This window comes from Benincasa hispida, chromosome 12 (genome assembly GCF_027475165.1).
Source record: "Benincasa hispida cultivar pf3 chromosome 12, pf3_genome.v1.1, whole genome shotgun sequence".
Lineage (NCBI taxonomy): Eukaryota > Viridiplantae > Streptophyta > Magnoliopsida > Cucurbitales > Cucurbitaceae > Benincasa > Benincasa hispida.
The window spans coordinates 34,991,989-35,011,764 of NC_143489.1; the positions used below are offsets into that span (position 1 = coordinate 34,991,989).

Here is a 19,776-nt window from a genome sequence, read left to right on the forward strand (position 1 = left end):
CAAAAGCATTTAACTATAGATATATGATGATTGAGGTAATATTATCTAAGAGGTAGATATCAACACGAATGTGTTCTTTTTTACCAAGTTATTAGTCAAATGGGGTTTTGGTCAAAAGAAGAGTGGTATTAGCCTCAACCCCCATCATCCATCAACCGAAAACATCAAGCCTACGTTCTTGCAAATTTCTTCCCAACACATCCTCTTTATAATTCTATGCTTTGCAATTTACATTTTACGACACTATTGTTATTATTTTGCATGATAATCTGTGAATGTCGTGATGTCAAGATATATCACTTTTATTCTTGTTTCTACCTAAAATCTCTGAGTTGAACTTTGGTTTTACCAAGTATTATTTAATGATAAATATAGTGAAAAATAGATGAGACTTTCAAATCCTGTACTCTAGACATATGAATCACACGCTTTAAAATCTCCTCCAATAATCCTTAAAAGTCTCCACTGAATTAATAAGTCAGTCAAATCATAAGAGTGCTAAACTTGTAATTTAACCAATTTACCTAAACAAAAATGGAGTAAAAAGTGCTTATCGGCTCTTATTGACTAACCTCCAAAAGCTAGAGATGCTGCCCGCCGTCCAATCATGAACCAGCACTACAACCAAATTCGCTGCCTTCGGTGCCTTGTGCATCCAGGAAAGAGAAGAATCGAAAGCCAATCAGGTTTGTGACTCAAAATCCCTTCCAATTTATTCTCCGTTCTTCAACTCAAATTTGTTCTGTTCATGTGTTTTTGGTTTCTGATGTCGATATCATTCACTGGATTTTCTTCACCATCTTCCTTATTTCGTCTTCTACAAACAATTCTGTGCTCCCGATTCAATTTGGCGATCCCTCGATTGAATCTTAGGCTAGTTTATCCTGAATCCGAGATTTAATGTTCACAATCGTATCGCTTTCACCAGTAGAATGAGTACAAAACTTTGATGGTGCTGAATCTTTTGATTTATTGCGGAATTTTCATGTTGCTTTCTGATAATTCTTTAGCTTAGAAACGAGAAGCTATAGTCAGGCCTCGGCGATTATCTCTTGAACGATGGCAGCGTCGGCAAAAACTCTCGCCATTCCGGATCAGTCAAATAATGGCGACTGGACGGTTGTGTTACCTCGTCGTGGCAGGCAGAGGAAAATTTTTCGGAAGCTAAGTAATCGAGAAGATCAACGGACTTGGTCTCCCACTGATCAGGCTAATGATACAATCAGGGAATCGAAACTGTTGCAGAAGATGGAAATCTGTATCAAGAAAGTTGAGAGTTCCCAATTTTTTCAAACTCTTGTTGAGGAGCTTGGAACAAAGCCAGTCTTGGAATCGTTAAATAGGGTTTTGGCTTCGGAATCAAAGATGGGGATGGTTATCTATGGCGTAGGAAGCATAGAGAATTATGAAAATCCTCGTTTGCAGCTCGGTCTTGCAATATTGTTGAAGAGAAAATTTAGTTGGATTGGAAGTTTGGAGGTGTTTGATCCAATTCTTTCTGCAACTGAATGTCGGTTAATGGAGTCCTTTGGCTGTTCTGTTATATCAGTTAATGAGCAAGGACGACGATGTGCACAGAAGCCAACAATGTTCTTCATGCCCCATTGCGAGGCAGAGTTGTACAACAATCTTTTACAGGAAAATTGGACAGTGGAGCTGTTGAATCATGTTGTGTTGTTTGGGAATAGCTTTGAGATCTATGAACAGTTTGTATCTGAATTCAAGAACTCACCCGTTGTTGATTCAGCAAAGTACATCTTAGCCTCTAGAAAGTTCACAAAAGAGATAAAAATCAAGACAGTTTCAGATGATTATTTTGATGCTTTCCATGATTCAAGTTGGCATTTTTTCAGCCCTGTTTCACCTATGGAGCTGCAATTCTCAGATCTTTAAAGGACATTGCCTGGTGATTGGGAAAACAGCCAGGTAAATTCATTGTTATAATTGAACATGTATTTTTTTCTTTTCCTGATTGTGTTTAGCATCTCAAAATTTTGCAAAGTGTCAAATATAGGAATGTTTGTCACTTGTCCCAAGCTTGACTTAGGTTTTAATAGGATGATAATTTGGTTCCATACCAAAGACGAACAGACAGAACATTAAGATCTTAAGGACACAATTGTACAACTTATAGAATAGATTCTGTTCAAGGACGTAAAAGAAAGAGCATAAAGATGTCTCAACGGTCTAAAATAGCCTCCGTTGGCATCATGTTATAAGATATTCTATTGCAAGGAAAACAGCTTTTTTGAGAGTAGAGATTTACATTACCCTATGGGGACTCTTGAGAACCATTTTAGGTTCTATCTCACAACTATGATGAACAGAGTCTTCACTTGGTAGTGCTACTGCTAATGTTGGTAACAATGTAGTTCTTGCTTAGCATATCTACGAGTGTGAACTCACTATACTGATGAATTGTTTGATTTGAATATCATTGTAGACCTTGATTGTTGTGCTTTTAGGATTAAGATAGAATCAATTATAGGTTATGTTTATCTCAAGTGAAACATAATCCATCAATGATAACTTGAAAAATGGGTCTCATTTTGATTACGTTTGTTGTTGTTCATCTATTCTGTAATTGTAATGAATTGTGGGGTCTACCTCAAAATCTATAATCAAAATGTGTAATCTATTTGAGGGATGGAGCGTACTCAATTTGGTTGTGTTTGAAAATTATGTTGGACTCACTACGTTTACTGTTATCATTATCTGCTTTTACAATATGAGGATTATGAATCTGTCACATTTTCTATTACCGTTAAGATCAAACGATAACGGTAGTGGGAACAGTAAATGTGACAAATTCATAATTCTATATAAACGTGATAAAAAACAATTTAATTATATTTACGATTGTGACCCATGACGATTGGTAGATCAATCGAATTCCATGATGATTACATCAATTTTGATTATGGATTGATAAACTTGGTTGTATGGTAATTAAGTACGTTAAGACCTTTACACCTAGGTCAAGGGCACATTACCAGATATCTTAGCTTCCAACTTGCTTTGATTCTGATTTTAGATAAGGATCCAATTAAGCTCCTAGCTGGAGAAGGTTTTATTATGAAGTCGTAGTTTTGTTTTACTTTTTATTTTAGTTCAACACAATGCTTCAGGGAATATAGAGAATTTGAATCTCTAACTTCCTAGTCAAAGTACATATTTACTTTTTTTTTCTTTTTTTGAATACAACAATTATAGAGATGGGGAATCAAACTTCCCACCTCTAGAATGGAAGGTCATTCTAATTATCACTGACAATTATATCAATTATCGCTAACTATATTAATTAAGATTTAGTATCAAAGTGGTTATTGCATTATCTCACATTTATCTTATGAGGTGAAAAAAATCACTCTTGCTATCACTAGCATTTAAAATTAAATAATTGGTACAACTTACAATGGAAAACATGGAGGAGTGAATATACAATATGTTAAAACCATTAGATTTTTTTCTTAAGAAAAAAAAAATCAAATACCATTTTGGTCCATCTACTTTGAATTTCATTATATTTTAGTCTATTTTTAATAGTTCAAATTTAGTTTCTAAAAGCTAATTTTTGTCACAATTGGTTAAATAATAATAATAATAATAACAATTTTCATATAAGAAAAAACCCTTGGGAATATATTTCTAAAATTTATAAAGAGAATGAGAATGTTAATAGAGATTTTTTTCCCTGAAAAAAATAAACAATAAACTATCAAATACTAATTTCAGGGACTAACCCAAATCACATGGACCAAAATAAAATTTTGATTTAAATGAAACATTATTTTTGACGTAGTTCCCTTCTTTGCAATAAAATATCAAGTATTCTTTCAAATCCCCTTATTTAGTTTTTCAGTTTTTCAGGCCAAAATTAGTGAAGGATGATCACAATTAGACAATAATCTCAACCAATAGATAGATAATCAAATGCCTTAACAATTCCCTTGTTACTAAAGATTTTATAACACTGAGAAATATGCTATTGTGAAGACCAAAATATTTGAGCAAATAATTGCAAACACTCTTGCCGTTTTAAACTATGTTAAGGCTGTGAAGTAGTTAACACATCTCTAGTTTCTTTTACTCATTACAAATAAATTAACAAACATGGCAGAAACAAAGGCAGATTAATCTAGCATATATTCCACCACCATCTTATTTATCAATAATATACAACAGCTACAGTAAGGAACATTATCTCTTTTTTTTTTTTTTTTTTTTTTCCCTCCTTGCAATGAAAACCCATTTGAAGGTGCCTCCATCATAGCTAACAACAAAGTAATTTTCAAATTTTGTCAGTAATTGACTTAATATAAAATAGTGCTTTTGGATCTAAAATGATGTGATTTCAACACTTCACACCATGGCATGAGCTATTGTGTAAGAGGAATGCATTCTAGTTCAATCTCAAGGACACCTCTTTCCACATTCTGCAATCTAAGAGATATATCCTGTCTGACCTTTCCATCTACAAGGTTAATGATTCCATCTTTTACCAAGTTATTGTCATTATTTGCCACCCACTTTCCCAGCTGCATTGATTCATCAATTGTGGACTTCTCATAGGCCTTGGTCGCAGCGACCAACGGTTGAATGTCGATTTCGGCTTCACCCATAAAATCATCAGTTGAAAATGTGTCCTTATCATAGACAAGCTGCAGAATTCATCATTTTGTATCTTACTAACTTTGTAAATGATCTAACACTAATACAATCAAAAGCTTTAGAACATATGATCATACAAGAGGTTCCTTGATGAAGTTGTAGAAATCATCATTTCATATCTAACTGTAAGTGATTAAATACAATCAGAAGCCTAAAAACATGATTATACATTATTTGGTATCTTACTAACTGTAAATGATCAAATACAATCAGAAAATTAATTGCAAAAGGGTATGCAACAGGGTCCTTGATGAAGATGCTTTCGGTAAAGAAAACAGTGTTGAATTTGGAATAAGAGACTTAACTTTCTACAAAATAGTACTCAAATTTTGACTTAGTTATTGAAATCATGATTTCGTTCTATGATGTTCTAACATTTGCCAAAGCTATGTTGTTGCTTACCACTTTCAGCGGAGGGATATGCTCAGGAATCGACAACATTAGGCTCTCATTCCAAACTGGGTTTAGGTTGTTCTTTATGACGCGAGTCCTCACCGACTGCAACATATGACAATAGAAGTCACTGCCAAATAAAAATGTAGCTGATACATATCTTCACCTTAAATGTGGACCAAATTTATATAAGAGAGGCTCACTTGATGGCCTAACGTGAGAATTACATAGGGATCGCTGGTCACCACGTCTCGAACAGCTAGGTTTGTGCCTCTAACCACATTGACCTTAACCAAGCCAACAAATTCAACCATACCTGCCTACAAACATTACATCTGATGTAATAAGAACCAACATCCATATGAAACCAAAAACAATTAAGCCACAACACAACCAATAAAAAGTTAAGCCACGACGCTTCTTTGCTTTTATTTCCTACACGCATCCCCTTTGGGTTTCAGTCACTAATCTCCAAGACTACAACATAAATTAGACTGCCAGCTCAAAGTTCCAGCTATAACTTTTCAACTTTTCATTGATGGAGAACGTGCCATTGTATGTGTTTAAATGAGTTGGCTAATAAAACCATTTTGAACTCAGTAGAACTGATAAGTGTGCTTACTCAGTGCCCTCTTCTTGAATGTATTGTCCATAACTTAAACAAACATTTTTATGACTCAATATATTAAATGATCCCTATTAGTTTAAGTAATTCTCTTTTTGGTCCTCAAAGAAGTTGTTTGCTTCCAATATCTTAAATTGGGAGATGGTAGCAACCAAAAAATTCAAAATGAAATGTTGTTTTTTAATCCCTACTGCACTCGGATAACTTAGGCCGCGTTTGGTAACTATTTGCTTTTTGGTTTTTAGTTTTTGAAAATAAGCTTACAAATCCCCCTTCTACCTCTAAATTTCTTACTTTGTTATCTACTTTTTACCAAAATAAAAGTAGTTTTAAAAACTAAAATAAAAGTAGTTTTTTTCAAAATCCTTTGTTTTTCTTTTCTTTTTCTTTTTCTTTTTCTTTTTTTTTTAAAAAAAGAATTTGACTAAGAATTCAACTCTTTTACTTGAGAACGATGAAAACTATTGCAGAAAATTGAAAGAAAATAGGCCCAATTTTCAAAAACCAAATGGTTACCTAACGGGACCTTAGCCAACTTTAACCACAAAATGAAATCAAATCACTAATAAGAAAAATCCATAATCAGAATGTGTAATAGAAGTAGCAGTTATTACCGATGCTTGTCTTGAGACTGCAGGGCTGTTCTTGTCAGAATTCTTGTGCTCACTATCTCTTCTTACCCGGCTGTTACGAAATGCGTGCCCGATGCGATGCCTAGTAGCTTGCTTCTCGAAGTGTCTTTTGTCGTGGCTACCATGCTTGCTTGAAGAGTTACTACTTTGGGGGCATGATGAACTTCTTTTACTAAATGAGTTGTTATCACTAGAATTTTGACTACTATTGGCGTTATAAAATTGCAGCAGTTCATACTTTCTCCTGAATTTACAAGAAATGTGATTCTTTAATAGAATGACCTCAACATTTCATATTCCTGGATACATTAAATACATGTGCTAGCAATACCTTATAAACTCGAAGCGCTCCTCTATACAAGAATCTGGTTTCGGTTTTCGGTTCACATCGATGATGCCAGCTTCATATTTCTTGTTTACATCTGCGTTTCCGCCCATGCTTATCAAAGTATTAACTTGTTCATCCGTCCAATTATCTAGTTTCACTGAGAAAACCTGGTATTTATTGTAGAAACTTTAGATCATAAATGCATTGCATCAGAGATAGGAACCTTCAGTATAGAAACTCATACAAAAATAGTTAACAGAAAGCACTGCAGACCCATTTAACAACCATTTGAATTCTTAGCCAAATTCTAAAAGTGTTTTTATTGTTTATTTTTTATTTTTTTATTTTTTATTTTCAAGACTCTTTGACAAATGTAATCTATTATTTGGATTGTGATTCTGCAGCATCAGATTTTTTGACAATTTTTCTTCAGCAATGTTGATATGCTGACCTTCCTTCTGATGTCGTCCAGTGCCATAAAATTTTGTAACAAGGAAAGCTTATCTAAAACGGCCATGTCATCAAGCAGCATGGTCGAGACGTACTATGCGTGTTTGCTATTAGGAGAATAAACAAGCCACAATAAAAGAAGAGAAGGAAAAAGAAAAGGAGAAACCTTAGAGATATGAACTCCAAGACTTCTGTGTACTCCAGAACACTTTATACAGATAAACACTCCCAAATTTAACGATCTGCATTCATAAACCAGAGGTTAAAAACAAAATACTAAATTCTCAATATTGAAACATATATTGAAAAGAAGTGTCAGAAGATATCAAAGTTAATAGTTGTTAACATTTTGTGTGATGTAGAAACCACCTAAGACACTGAGGGTGATCGAAGTAACTGAAGCAGGAGTGACATAAAGTGGCCTATAAAGAGATATATGGTATGTTTGGGAGTGATTCCAAATAGTTAAAGTCATTTTTGTCATTTTCAAAATTACTCAAAAAAATGTTTTTAATCATTTAAAATCAATTTCAATAGTATGAAAAATGTGTTAAAAGTTTTAAATCAAATATAGCGTTGATTTTGAGTGAAAGTGTGTTTCGAAGTGATTTTATATATGAGAAAAGTGATTTAACAATTTCAAAAGCACTCCCAAACATAGATTCAATGGTCTGCCTAAGTAGATTAAGATCCCAATTCCCTAATATAATTCATCTGTTGCTTCCAGAAGCAGCCAGAATAAAGACCTCAACACAATCATACTGCACTCTACCCTCACTCCCTCCCTGTGCCCCAGAAAAGAGAGAGAAGGAGGCATGCTATATATGAAACTGGTCGGTTGGCTAAAGTTTAATCCATCTATTCAACCTCTGGATAACTAATATGAGGGCGGAATTTCCAAGAGAGAATAGCTTCCCCATGGTTGCATATGAAAAGGAGTAAAGAAAAAGGGATATAAACAAAGACAAAACAGAAAAACTGTTCTATTAATGTCAGAAGAAATTTGAGTCTAAGGAATGGACCTTCTCTCTTGAACAATTCAATAGCACTGAGCTTTTAAAATTTTCATCACATTTCCCACACACCACATTACAATTCAATCAAGACTGAAAGGAGAAAGAGTCAATTTGCAACTTGTATGAACGAATAACTAAGTAAAAGAACTGGCTATTAAATAAAACATTTAGACTTACACCCATTTTGGATCCGGTGATCCGCAATCTGCACAATACTTATTACCAGATTGCCGCAACAGATCTTCCAACCTTTTCTGGGGGCCTGATGGATGGCAACACACATTAATATAGATCACAGGACTTCTTCTACTATGTCAGGCGAAGATATAAGACTAATAAACGTAACTCATTCCAAAAGAACATAAAAATAGCATGACCGTTATCAATGAGAAATCAATGCAATACTCAAGAAAGTAGAACATGTGTATGCATCAGGGATTAGAATTGGAGAAACAAGTATACTCAAACTTAATCTGAACGAGAATAAAATTGAATTCAATATCAGGTATGACCTTCAAATTTGGGTTCTATAGATTTATAACATACAACAACACCAAGTTGAGTGGTTCCTTAATGTGGAAACTAGAAGCCCGAAAAAAGCTTGAACCAAATTGAGAAGGTTGCTATCATTTTGATATTCTTGGGAAGAACCTCAAAGCGTACCATCAAGAAAATGCAAATGGACACAAATCCTATTTCGACCAGTGTTGAACCCTATGAAGCACAGATACTTCATGTGAGACAAAGAATCTGTATCAGACACGTATCGGATATCGATACTTCCCAGATACGTATCTGACACGCAATTTGACGTATCTATTTCTACGCGTACCTTTTTTTAAAGAAAAAAGACAAGCAACTCATCTAATTTTTCCTAGACAACCTATTTGAAAAGCTCACTACTCTGAGTCTAAAACTAAAAGGAAAAAATAAATAAATAAAAGACCAAACCCTAGAATCATCTAATTTTTATCTTCACATTTGATTTCCAACAAAGTCCACCAAAATATAAACCATTTGGATATCTTTAACAATTCAATGAAGAAGTTCTTCGTTTATCTTCATACTTCTCCCTCTAATATTCTTCTTCTTCTTTGTAATATGAGTCACTTTTTATTGCATTTTATTAACTATTGTACTACAACATCTTAGATGTTGCTTTTTTTTTTTGTATTGTATTTTAGTGTTTGTATTCTATTTTGTGTTGTTGTTATTAACTTGTATGCTAAATTTATCTATATCCTAGACTTTTTTTAAGAAAAAGAAAATGTATCTTCAATATATTAGTATCCTCGTTATTTAGAAATATATATATATTAAAAAAATATATAAAAAATGACGTATCCTTAGATGAATCCGTATCTTAGTTTTTTAGAAATTAACGAATCGTCGTATCTGATCGTATCCGTATCGTGTAACCGTATCCGTGTCTATGCTTCATAGGTTAAACCCCTTCAATCAGAGACCCTTGTCAACCTCGGAGAGCTGGAAGAGGAAAAAGATTTCTCGGCTTAACAAGAGAAATCTTAGCCTGCAAGCCAACCATCAATCAAAGTAGAATAGTCAGCACTAGAAATGCAGACCATCATCCACATACTTCAACTTTTTCCCTGAAGCCCTCATCAAGAATTGCATCAAGAAAGTCCAAATCAACATAGTAAAACACTCTCTAGATCAAGTTACCTTTTTTACTTCCTCTTCCAGTCATCCACTATTTAGTTAACTAAAGAAATAGGATGAAAATTTTGCCTACCATGAAGGAAAGCCAATCGGACCTTAAGATAGTAGAAGGGGGAAATATTTTAGCATTTTTCAAGAACATTAGCCTACATCTTATAAACTGTGTTAGTGAGATTAATTGACCTAAAATCTCTCCCTTAATTGCCTAATACTTTGTGAGAATGTGGCTAATGTAAGTGTTTCATTCATCTTAATTCTTATCATAATAAACCATTTTCAAGCCAAAGCGAACATAGCTCAAATGACACCAAGATGTGTAAGCGACCAAAAGGTCCATGGAACCACGGTTCAAGTCCCCCTACCCCTATTGTCCTATTTTCGAAATAATCTTGATGAATAAAGAGTAGAAAATATTCTAACCTTTTTGAATTCAATAAGCAGCAATTTTGTTGTTTTTTTTTAATAAGAAACATCAAAAGAATATATTCATTAATTTCTTGTGTAAAGGAATCCACCAAGAGATCGAAAACTATGAAAATGTAGTTCTAGCGTTTCTTTCCTTCCACATGTGCTATAAAAGAGCTCTGAAGGCACAACTAGCAATCACCCTGCGTCAAATTCCAAGCATTCAAACCCTCCACCATCTCATCCCTATTTTTCTAGGGAGGCAAAAAGAAATGCTTAAAAGCCCCACAACAGACTTTCAGGACCGAGACGCAAACTCACAATGGAGGAACAAATGATCAATGATTCCCCATCATTTAAGCAAAATTTAAACCCGGTGGGAAAGACCAGCCACTGAACTTTCTTTGCAACATGTCATCCATGTTTAAGCTCTTCAAAGCCAAAGACCAATGAAAAACTTTCGCCCTCTTTGGACATTTATTCTTCCAGATCTTGTTTGCTAAGGTCTTGCTAACCTTGGAGGTTCTCGTAGATGAGAACCATAGCTGGTCAGAATCTGGTAGGCAGATCTAGTAGAAAAAAGAAAAAAACCCAGACCCTTCTAGAGACCAAACTATTCTGAGAATCTTTTGATAGTCAGTCAAGCCACTCACTTCTTCCAAAAAATCTGACTTCATCTTCTAAAGTCTACGATTTAGAAAGCAAATAACCAATCACTTCTTCATTCTAGATTTTGATGAATGATATAATATTTTTCAGCTTGAAAGTGTATCACAAACCCTGGTTTGCCAAACGTCTACACTCCTCCACCAGTCCCAAGGTGTTGAGAAAATTAGGTGGCCATATGTCCTGGACTTGTTATTTGTTGGGGGAGTTTCCCCTTAACCCCATTGGAGGGATGTTTTCTCTTGGAGCCCTTGTATACATCCAAAGGCTTCTGTAGTAATTCTTTCTTTAGGTGTTTGGTCAATACCCCCATTGAGTGTTTCAATTGTTGCCTCTGTGTGGAAGGTTAAGATTTTCGAGAAGGTCAATTTTTTTGTTTGGCAGGTTTTGCATGAAAGAGTTACTACCTTGGATTGGATCTTGGTTAGGGGTCCATAGTAGTTGGTTTGTTCTCTTGTATTCTTCATAGGAGGGCGGCAGAGGACCTGGAACATCTTCTTTCCGGGTGCAATTTAACCAGTTCAGTGTGGAGTTGTTTCTTTGAGGTGTTTGGATGTTACTTCACCAATTTTCAAGATTGCAAATAGACGATCAAGGATCTCTTTCTCCGCTCTCCTTTATGGGAGAAGGGGATTTTTTTTAAAATTTTTTTTTGGTGGCAAGTAGAGGTGTGTGTCATTTTGTGGAGTTTGGGATCAAGAGAAAGGATAGAATCTTTAGGGACCACAAGAGCACTGGGTGATGTTTGGTGTTAAATTTGTATATTATTGAATAATTCAGAGTACATAATCAACCTTCTACAAGATGAATAAATAGACATCAATAAACCAATAAAGAAAAATACATAAATGGACAATACCCAAAAAAGAAAATAATAATTAGGAATAAACCCTAATTTTCTTTTAACACCCTCCCTCAAACTCAAGACAGTAGATTAGTGAACAACTTGAGTTTGCAAAGATAACTTAGAAAAAAAATCAGCAAATCTGGGATGGAAACAGAAACCCCCACGAAAAACCAAACACGAAGAACTTCTAGGCTGAAACAAAAACCCACGAAGAGTGAAACCGAGAACCTTTTGGGCTGGAAACATAGATCCTCACATAAAGATCTATAACAAAATCTACGAAGAACTAACAAGGACTTCTGGGCTAGAACAAAGATCTTCATAGAGATCTCAAACAAAACCCACAAACGACAGAATTGAAAATGGAACAAAGATCTTTGTGCAAAAGGAGATTTACCATAATTGTAAATAAACCAAATTGGACCAACTTAAACCACACCAAACTGAGTGAACCCAACTAATTAAACTAAACTAAACTGAGTGAACCCAACTAATTAAACTAAACTAAACTGAGTGAACCTAACTAATTAAACCAAACCAAACCAAACCAAACAAAAACCAGTTTGACTGAAGCTAAATCAGCCTTACTGACCAAACCAAAGAGGTTTTTTTGTTGAAACCCTCGATACGTTGGAATCAATCAGTTCACGATGGACAGACAACAGAGCGGCATGAAACTGAAGGATTCTGAAGATCGGATGAAACCCACAGTGAGCGACGCCGAACCTAAGGTGGAAGAGTAGATTTGCTGTCAGATCTGTAGCAGGGATGACTGGCGTGCGGTGGCTAGTGCACGAACTGAGTGGTGCAAAGCTACGACAAGATGGTTTTGCGGCGTGGAAGATACCCACAAACAGATACAATCTGATACACAAACAAGATACGAACGACAGAAGCACGAACGAGGTAGCAAAGGTGGTCGATGGTTGCAATGGATTTGGGGCGAAGACGTATCTACGAGCACAGAGGGACAGATCTAAGTGCACAAGAGACCTGGTCGACTGTAACAAAGAGCCCACGAATGATGCTGGCGAACAAATGAATGGTGGATCTAACAAACAGGGGCGTGACAAAGAAAACCCTAGTAAGATTGAGGGAAAAGAAGCAAAAAACCTTTGCGATAACAGGCGACGAGTCTGCCTTTGTCGACTGTCGATGGAGGCAAAGATCGAATAGGGCTTTGGCGGCTAGGGTTCAATGAGACTAAACCTAATGCTGTTATCATGTTAAATTTGTATATTATTGAATAATTCAGAGTAATTTAGAGTACATAATCAACCTTCTACAAGGTGAATAAATAAACATCAATAAACCAATAAAAGAAAATACATAAACAGAAAATACCCAAAAAGGAAAATAACATCTTAGCAGCCAATGAAATGTCACCACATTTCTTCAACAATTTCATTTTCAATTCCTCTAAATTTGAAAGATCATCAAAGAACAAATCTCTATTTTTCGCTAATTCTTGCTGAAAAATATTCCAGGATTTTTTTTTTATATGTTACATACTTTTCAACTACATACTTACTTTTCGTCTAAATATTCTTAACACTCATTTGATATGTGAATTCAATTAAATAAAAATTTTTTTTTATAATTTTTTACGTATAAATATTGCACTTGATGTAGACAAAATAATATTTTTTTATATAATCAACAACCCTACAACATACTTTAACAGTCATCAATCTTATAATAGTCGAAGGTGGTTGTCGAAGTTGATCATCGAAGATACTTTTGCTGGAGTTTGTAGTCGGAGGTGGTTGTCAGAGATTGAAGTTGGTCGCATAAAGGTGGTATTAGAGTTGGTTGTCGAAGTTTGTCATCGGAGGTGGTTTTGAAATCCTGGTGTTGGTTGAGCGAAGGTGGTCATCGAAGTTGATCATCGAAGATGATTTTTATCGGAGATTAAAGTCAAAGGTGGCTGTTGGAGTCCGAATGTTAATCGCATGAATGTGGTATTAGAGTTGTCGGAGTTCGAATGTTAATCGCATGAATGTGGTATTAGAGTTGTCGGAGTCCGAATGTTAATCGCATGAATGTGGTATTAGAGTTGGTTGCGGAATTTTTCGTCAGAGGTAGTTGTTGAAGCCCTGAGTGGGTCGTTGAAGGTGGTCATTGAAGGTGTTTTTCATTAGAGTTTGTAGTCGAAAGTGGTTGTCGGAACCTGAAAATGGTCATTGGAGTTGGTAGCGCAAAGGTGGTCGATAGAGTTGAGTTAACGGAGGTGGTTGTCAGAGCTCGGAATTGGTTGTCGGAGTTGGTCGTGCGAAGGTTGTCGAAGCCCGAAGTTGGTCGTTGGAACTGTCATCGAAGGTGGTTGTCGGAGCCCCGATTTCGTCGTCAGAGTTGTCATCGGAGGTGGTTGTCAGAGCCCGGAGTTGGTCACTGGAGTTTTCATCGAAGGTGGTTGTCGGAGCTAAGAGTTAGTTCTCGGAATGTGACAGTGGTCGATGGGTGAAGCCATTGAAAACATTGGAAGAAGAGAGTTGGGGTGAGTTGGTAAAATATACCAACTCAACTCCACCAACATTTAAAGTTGGTGGGCCAAACAATGAGCTGGTATATTATACCAACTCAACTCAACTCATGTTGGTGAACCAAACACCCCTTAATCTCTATTGTGGGTTTTTTTTTTGGTAGGTTTGTGTATCCTCTCTTCTTTTTTTTTTTTCCCTCAATGAAGGTTTGGTTTAATATAAAAATATGAAAAAGAAGGCGGTCATAGATAGTCCAGAATTGCACTGCTTGAAAACCTCGAGGCTAATCTGGACTTGCTTGTTCGATTTAATTTCTTTTGACATCCTCGAGTAAATCACTCATGAAGAAGGAAAACTAAGATGCTGATCGAATGCTTTCCTTCTTTTTTTCTTGTGTCTTTTTTCTTCCTCCTTTTTAGTTTGTTACTAAAGACTGCTTTGTAATAATTTTTTTAACAGTTTCTATTGTTTTTTAATTTTAAAACTGTTTGTTAAAGAATTTTTTACTCGTGTTTTCCTTCTTTTTTTTTTTTCCTCCTTTCCTTTAACACATTAATCACATTTAAATCAAGTTTTACTTGGAAGACAAATGATGATCATATATATAAATACTACTTTTAATCTTAAAACAACTACATGGAGGAAAAGAAAAAGGAACAAAAAAAAAAAAGAACAAAATGTTGTATTCATTTTCTACTCTTTTTTTTCTTTTTAATTTTAAAACTACTATTAAAAATTATCTTGGAAAAAGAAGGGTAGAAATTGTTTTCAGAACCTTACTTCCAGACAACCTCCATAGCACCCAAACTTCAGTAAAAAAAACAAAAAAATTTCTATGGAAGTTGTAAATGATCCCCAGTTCACTAATTAATTAATCTCATGTAAGTACTTGCTCATAATGTAAGACATTACTGGTCAAAGAATCAGCAGGTTGACTAGATTTTATATTTTCTACAATTACAACTTCAATGATATTCCAAAATAAGTGCTATTACAATTATAAAGATACTGAGAATTGAAGATATAATACCAGAGAGCTGTTGGTCCTTCTTCCAATTCCAGCGTTGCGTTTCTGAATCTGAATACAAGAGATTACAGAGAATTGAAGCAATGAAAAAGAGTGGAAGATCTGATAGCTAAACTAAGTATTCTGCTGTTACCAATCTACAGTAAAAGATCATTTACTAAAATTAAAAGAGATTCTGTTTCCTCTCATGTACTTTGTGCATTAAACTCTTTCATTATATCAATGAATAATTTTGTTTCCATTTAAAAAAAAATAAAGTTAAAAGAGATTCCTAACTCAGTAATTAATAATCCTGAAGTTGAGTTTTTGTAGGAATGGACAATATATTACTTGTCATTGACTCAGCAGTTTGGCTAGACATTGCATTTCCTACAATTTGGATTCATCTTCTCTCAAAAATATTTCTTAACAAGTGCTACTGCTAAATTAATAATGGAGTAGCTCCAAGAAACTTCGAGATTATTTTATTTATAATGATCAAAATGATGGCTAAAGAGCCTATATATACAACTCTAATGGTGACCGGCTGGATTGGTTAATTTATAACTTATAACCTATTCAGCCGGTTACAAAAGACTTAAGCTAACTATTTTAAAGACATTAACTAAATGATAGATACAAGATTGTAGTTGGTATTTGTAGGGAGACTTCATTCATCAGTTAAAAAGATATTGAGAATTGAGGATATAATACCAGAGGGCATCCGACTCCAGTCCCAGCCTTGCATTTCTGAATCTGGAAACAGGAGTTCAAAGAGACAAGCGCCTGGCACATTTGAATCGTGTCAAGGAAATTTCAATGCAATGGAGGTGCATGAGCAGAGCTCTCCATAGATCGGTAACAATAGTAACATTCACACTTTTTTAAGCCATATGAGTAATAACCCAAGAATTTAGATAGCAGAGAACAGGTCTCAAGAGTCCGGTTGAATAAATGGTAAATGTGTCTATCCACAATGCTACAGTACATATTCCTGTATATTGAAGAGGAGACTCATGTAGTAGTAAATGTCAATCCTACACGTTTATGATGATTATGCCTACACCCTTATTTCCAATCTCCACAACAAAAACAGGAAAGAAAATACACAAAATCGTACAGATAATTTGTTTCTTGTTAAAAAAAAAAAAAAAAAACTATTCGCACAGTTGTTTACTTCCTAAAGTGAGACCTTTCCAAAATATAATCAAATGGGACAACTGCATACACAGATCCCAGTAGTTTTTCCGAGTCCATAAGAGACCTATCTATAACACCCAAAATAGTTCTTCAACCTTAAATAGGGGAAGATAACTTATATAACACATCATCATAATGTATCATCTCAATAAAAATAAAAAACTTTTCAAAATAATCTATGACTTAATTACTCTTAACTGTTGATACTCAAGTTACCTATTAAACATTGTGTTTATTATATGCTCACCATCATGCTTACTCTCATAAAAGAAAGTATATGAACAAATTCTTCAATGAATTGATTTTGTAATATCCCAAATTAAGGTTTGAGAAGGATCACCTGGTCATATGAATTTTCTCACTCATAGGAGAGATTACAACGGTCGAAAGGAACCACACTCGATCTGTCTCTCCACCCAACCTCCACCTTTTTTACTATAGTCCATACTCCATCTCTTTTACTATAGTCTAGACTCCATATCCAATCCAAGAACCAGTTCTATCTCTAGTGATATATTGTTCCACTTACATTATAACTTCCAAGGGGTATCTAAAGATCAAAAAACTTCCATTGAATATAAACTTGAAAACCTATCAACACACTTAGAATAGCAGCTGATTTTTTTTCCATCTTGACCATGAAGCACATGTTGTTGGGGAGAGAATACTATATAACTTGTTCATTCAAAAAGCTTATATAAATGTATCTAAAGCTTCCCAATACCTACAGCCTTTTTTTAGTCTGAGAAAATGAAAGAATACTAAAAAAAAACAAGCAAGAGGACGTACAAAAAGACAATTCAACAAAAGAAGCCAAGAAGCTAAGAGTACAAAGGGGGGCTCCAATTCTAAACAAATCCAATGAATGAGCAGTTAACTTAATCAACAACCTATCAATCCCACCCCCCTGGCCATTTGGCTGCAGTAAAGTCCCTTAGCTTCCTACTGGACTACTGGATAATCAATTGCTCTAGTGAGAATTGTTATTCAAATCTTTATCTGTACACTAAGCCTTAAAGGAAGAAACTTGCTACTAGACTATTGGATAATTAACTGTTGTGGTGAGAATTGTTATCCAAATCTTTATCTATACACTAAGCCTTAAAATTTTATTCCAGTATTGGGTAACACTAATACATCCACCAAATTGAAGTCTAAGTGGGTTACACATTCTAAGATTACAAGAATTCCATCCCTTAAATTCCTCTCGCCCAAAAGTAATCAACACCAACACAAACAAATCTTGGGCTACGGTGACCAATCATTATTTGCAGAAGATAAATACCTGAAACGCCATTTGAATCAGAATTTTGCTGCTGGGTTGACATGTCCAGCTTCAAATAATGTGTACACAAATCATGAAAGAATGGGGCAACCTGAAAACAGCCATTTTCTTAACTCTTCCACTCATTGAACTTGGTCTTAATCTAAAACACAAGAGAGAACATAATAAACATAGTGAATAAAAAATCATAAGAGTTCTTACAGGTTTATAAAATGACGAATGAAATGAGCATCCTAGATTAACATGATTCTGTCCATGGCTTCTTCTCTGCAGAAAATAAAATCAGGATGCACCAACAAGCAAATCAAAACACAAAATACACATAACAAACAAGCTGAGAAACACCAATCGATGCTTACCGTACAACAAGAGATTAAAAGAGGGAGGAGGCGATAGTTTAATGAATTTAAAGGAAAATCTGCAGATGATGGCGCATAGAAAAGGCTAGGAATCCATTGATAGACGAAAAATTTTCGAAGAATTATCGAAAACCGCAAAACGTATCCATCTTCAACGAAATTAGGTGGAAGAAATGCAGAGAAAAATCGGAAATCAGAGAGAAACCGTTATTATCAGAATGTGATTTTCTTTCATTGCTAAAAAATTTGGGTCGGTTTGCAACAAAATTGAATTGATTTGAGGAGAAAAGAAAAAAGGGTCTGATGAATTGCGAAAAAAAATTCATCCGTTTTCGTTTGAGTCAACGTAGTTTCATGTTGGTATATGAAATGGATATGATGTGAGTGATTCCAGAAGAGACATTAACTCTCTTTTTAATTTGTTCAAAATAAAATCATTAACAAATAATTAGTTCAAAATAAAATAATTAACAAATTGTTTTAAAAATAATAGTTCGTTTAGGTAGAGACGACAATACGCGCCACACATAAAAAAAAATACGTTGTTCAACTTATTTTTTAACGACACCATTTTTCCAATTTACAATGAATTCTAATATTAATCGGAAATTTGATAGTTTGACATTTTGCTTTATAAAATAAAGACATGAATATCGACATCAGTATTTCAATTTTATGGATATATTGACATCATATTGACATCGAGGGATGTTTTTGTAAATCATGTATTTTATAAATTTTATTTAGATTAATAATTAAATTATTTTTAAAATTAAATTATAGATATTATTAGTATTCATATTCATATTCGGACTAAATAAATGACATTTTTTATGTTCTACAAGTAATAACAAAAGATGTTGGAGATATCCATGGATATTTAATATTATTATCAAACCTTTCAATTTACGGACATATCAATGGGTATATCGAAATGGATATTTTGATCCTTGAAGTTATACACGGATTAATCTTTGTAATTTTAAAAAAGTTTAAACTTATTATATGTATTTTCTATAAATCTTAAATTTAGTCATACAAAATTAATTTTGACTCGGTTAAATTTTATCAAAGTTGGTTAAATAATAATAATTATTATAATCATATAAGAAATGATACTATGTAAAAACATGTTTCACAATTTATGAAAGGATGCTCATAAGAGTTGTTTTTGTGGGAAAACCTCACTAGAAACTAAGGACAAATTTTAATATTTATTAAAAATACATGAATTAAAATTGGATAATTGAAAGTACAATCCAAAATGGAACAAAATTCAAATTACATGAACCAAAATGGTATTTTAACCTTTATATTTTAACCGTGAATTTTGATAGCACCTTTCATAGAAAATAATTGAGAAATTAAAAGAAACCACAAACTAGGAATACACATGAATTTATGGGAAGTTTAAAGTATTTTCAAATATAGCAAAATGTCATTGTCTATCAATAATAGACAGTGATATTGTGCTATAGTTGTAGATAAGTTGGTTCGTTTTCTTATACTTGAAAACATCCCAAAAAAATGTAGTCATGTATCATGATCCTATATTATGAATGGTAGTATAAAAGTAATCATCCTCAATTTTCGAAAACTAAGACCTCACTTATAATCATTTGGGTCATGTTTGATAATTATTCGATTTTTTGTTTCTTAAAAAGTTTTGGTTTATTAGTTTCTAAACATTAATAGTGTGTTTGACGCCCAGAGTTGAGTTGAGTTCAACC

The 19,776-nt window shown here is 34.1% G+C and overlaps 2 protein-coding genes across 7 annotated transcripts; one reads left to right on the plus strand and one right to left on the minus strand.

Moving 5' to 3' along the window:
* The first annotated feature begins 349 nt into the window (after positions 1–349).
* On the plus strand, positions 350–10,004 carry SRR1 (sensitivity to red light reduced protein (SRR1)). 5 transcript variants are annotated; one of them, XM_090308066.1, is made up of 3 exons: positions 548–686; positions 1,011–1,926; positions 9,559–10,004. In XM_090308066.1, the coding sequence occupies exon 2, from the start codon at positions 1,060–1,062 to the stop codon at positions 1,891–1,893; it is 834 nt and encodes a 277-aa protein (XP_090164192.1). In that variant the 5' UTR covers positions 548–686; positions 1,011–1,059; the 3' UTR covers positions 1,894–1,926; positions 9,559–10,004. The 5 variants fall into 5 exon arrangements, with proteins under 5 accessions (XP_038876149.1, XP_090164192.1, XP_038876148.1 ...); XM_090308067.1 differs by having other exon boundaries at positions 551–686; positions 1,016–1,926; positions 9,559–9,984; XM_039020221.2 differs by lacking the exon at positions 9,559–10,004 and adding an exon at positions 7,122–7,339 and having other exon boundaries at positions 350–1,926.
* Positions 4,120–18,616, minus strand: LOC120068446 (putative ADP-ribosylation factor GTPase-activating protein AGD11). Of its 2 annotated transcripts, XM_039020218.2 has the most exons (12): positions 18,047–18,616; positions 17,889–17,954; positions 17,688–17,778; positions 15,917–15,988; positions 15,227–15,274; positions 8,293–8,377; positions 7,266–7,341; positions 6,653–6,816; positions 6,304–6,565; positions 5,268–5,384; positions 5,074–5,169; positions 4,120–4,661 (listed from the first exon to the last, which is right to left on the minus strand). In XM_039020218.2, exons 3-12 carry the CDS (start codon positions 17,728–17,730, stop codon positions 4,380–4,382), a joined length of 1,245 nt encoding a protein of 414 aa, XP_038876146.1. In that variant the 5' UTR covers positions 17,731–17,778; positions 17,889–17,954; positions 18,047–18,616; the 3' UTR covers positions 4,120–4,379. The 2 variants fall into 2 exon arrangements, with proteins under 2 accessions (XP_038876146.1, XP_038876147.1); XM_039020219.2 differs by lacking the exon at positions 17,889–17,954 and having other exon boundaries at positions 17,688–17,829; positions 18,047–18,428.
* Between the last annotated feature and the right edge of the window lie 1,160 nt (positions 18,617–19,776).

Excerpts from the sequence above, each read along its gene's own strand:
- SRR1 (XM_039020221.2), top strand. The coding sequence starts at position 1,060 with ATGGCAGCGTCGGCAAAAACTCTCGCCATTCCGGATCAGTCAAATAAT.
- LOC120068446 (XM_039020218.2), bottom strand. The coding sequence starts at position 17,730 with ATGTCAACCCAGCAGCAAAATTCTGATTCAAATGGCGTTTCAG. Across the intron at positions 6,566-6,652 it reads GAGCGCTTCGAGTTTATAAG|GAGAAAGTATGAACTGCTGC; the intron begins GTATTGCTAGCA and ends TTGTAAATTCAG. Across the intron at positions 5,170-5,267 it reads TTCTCACGTTAGGCCATCAA|TCGGTGAGGACTCGCGTCAT; the intron begins GTGAGCCTCTCT and ends CATATGTTGCAG.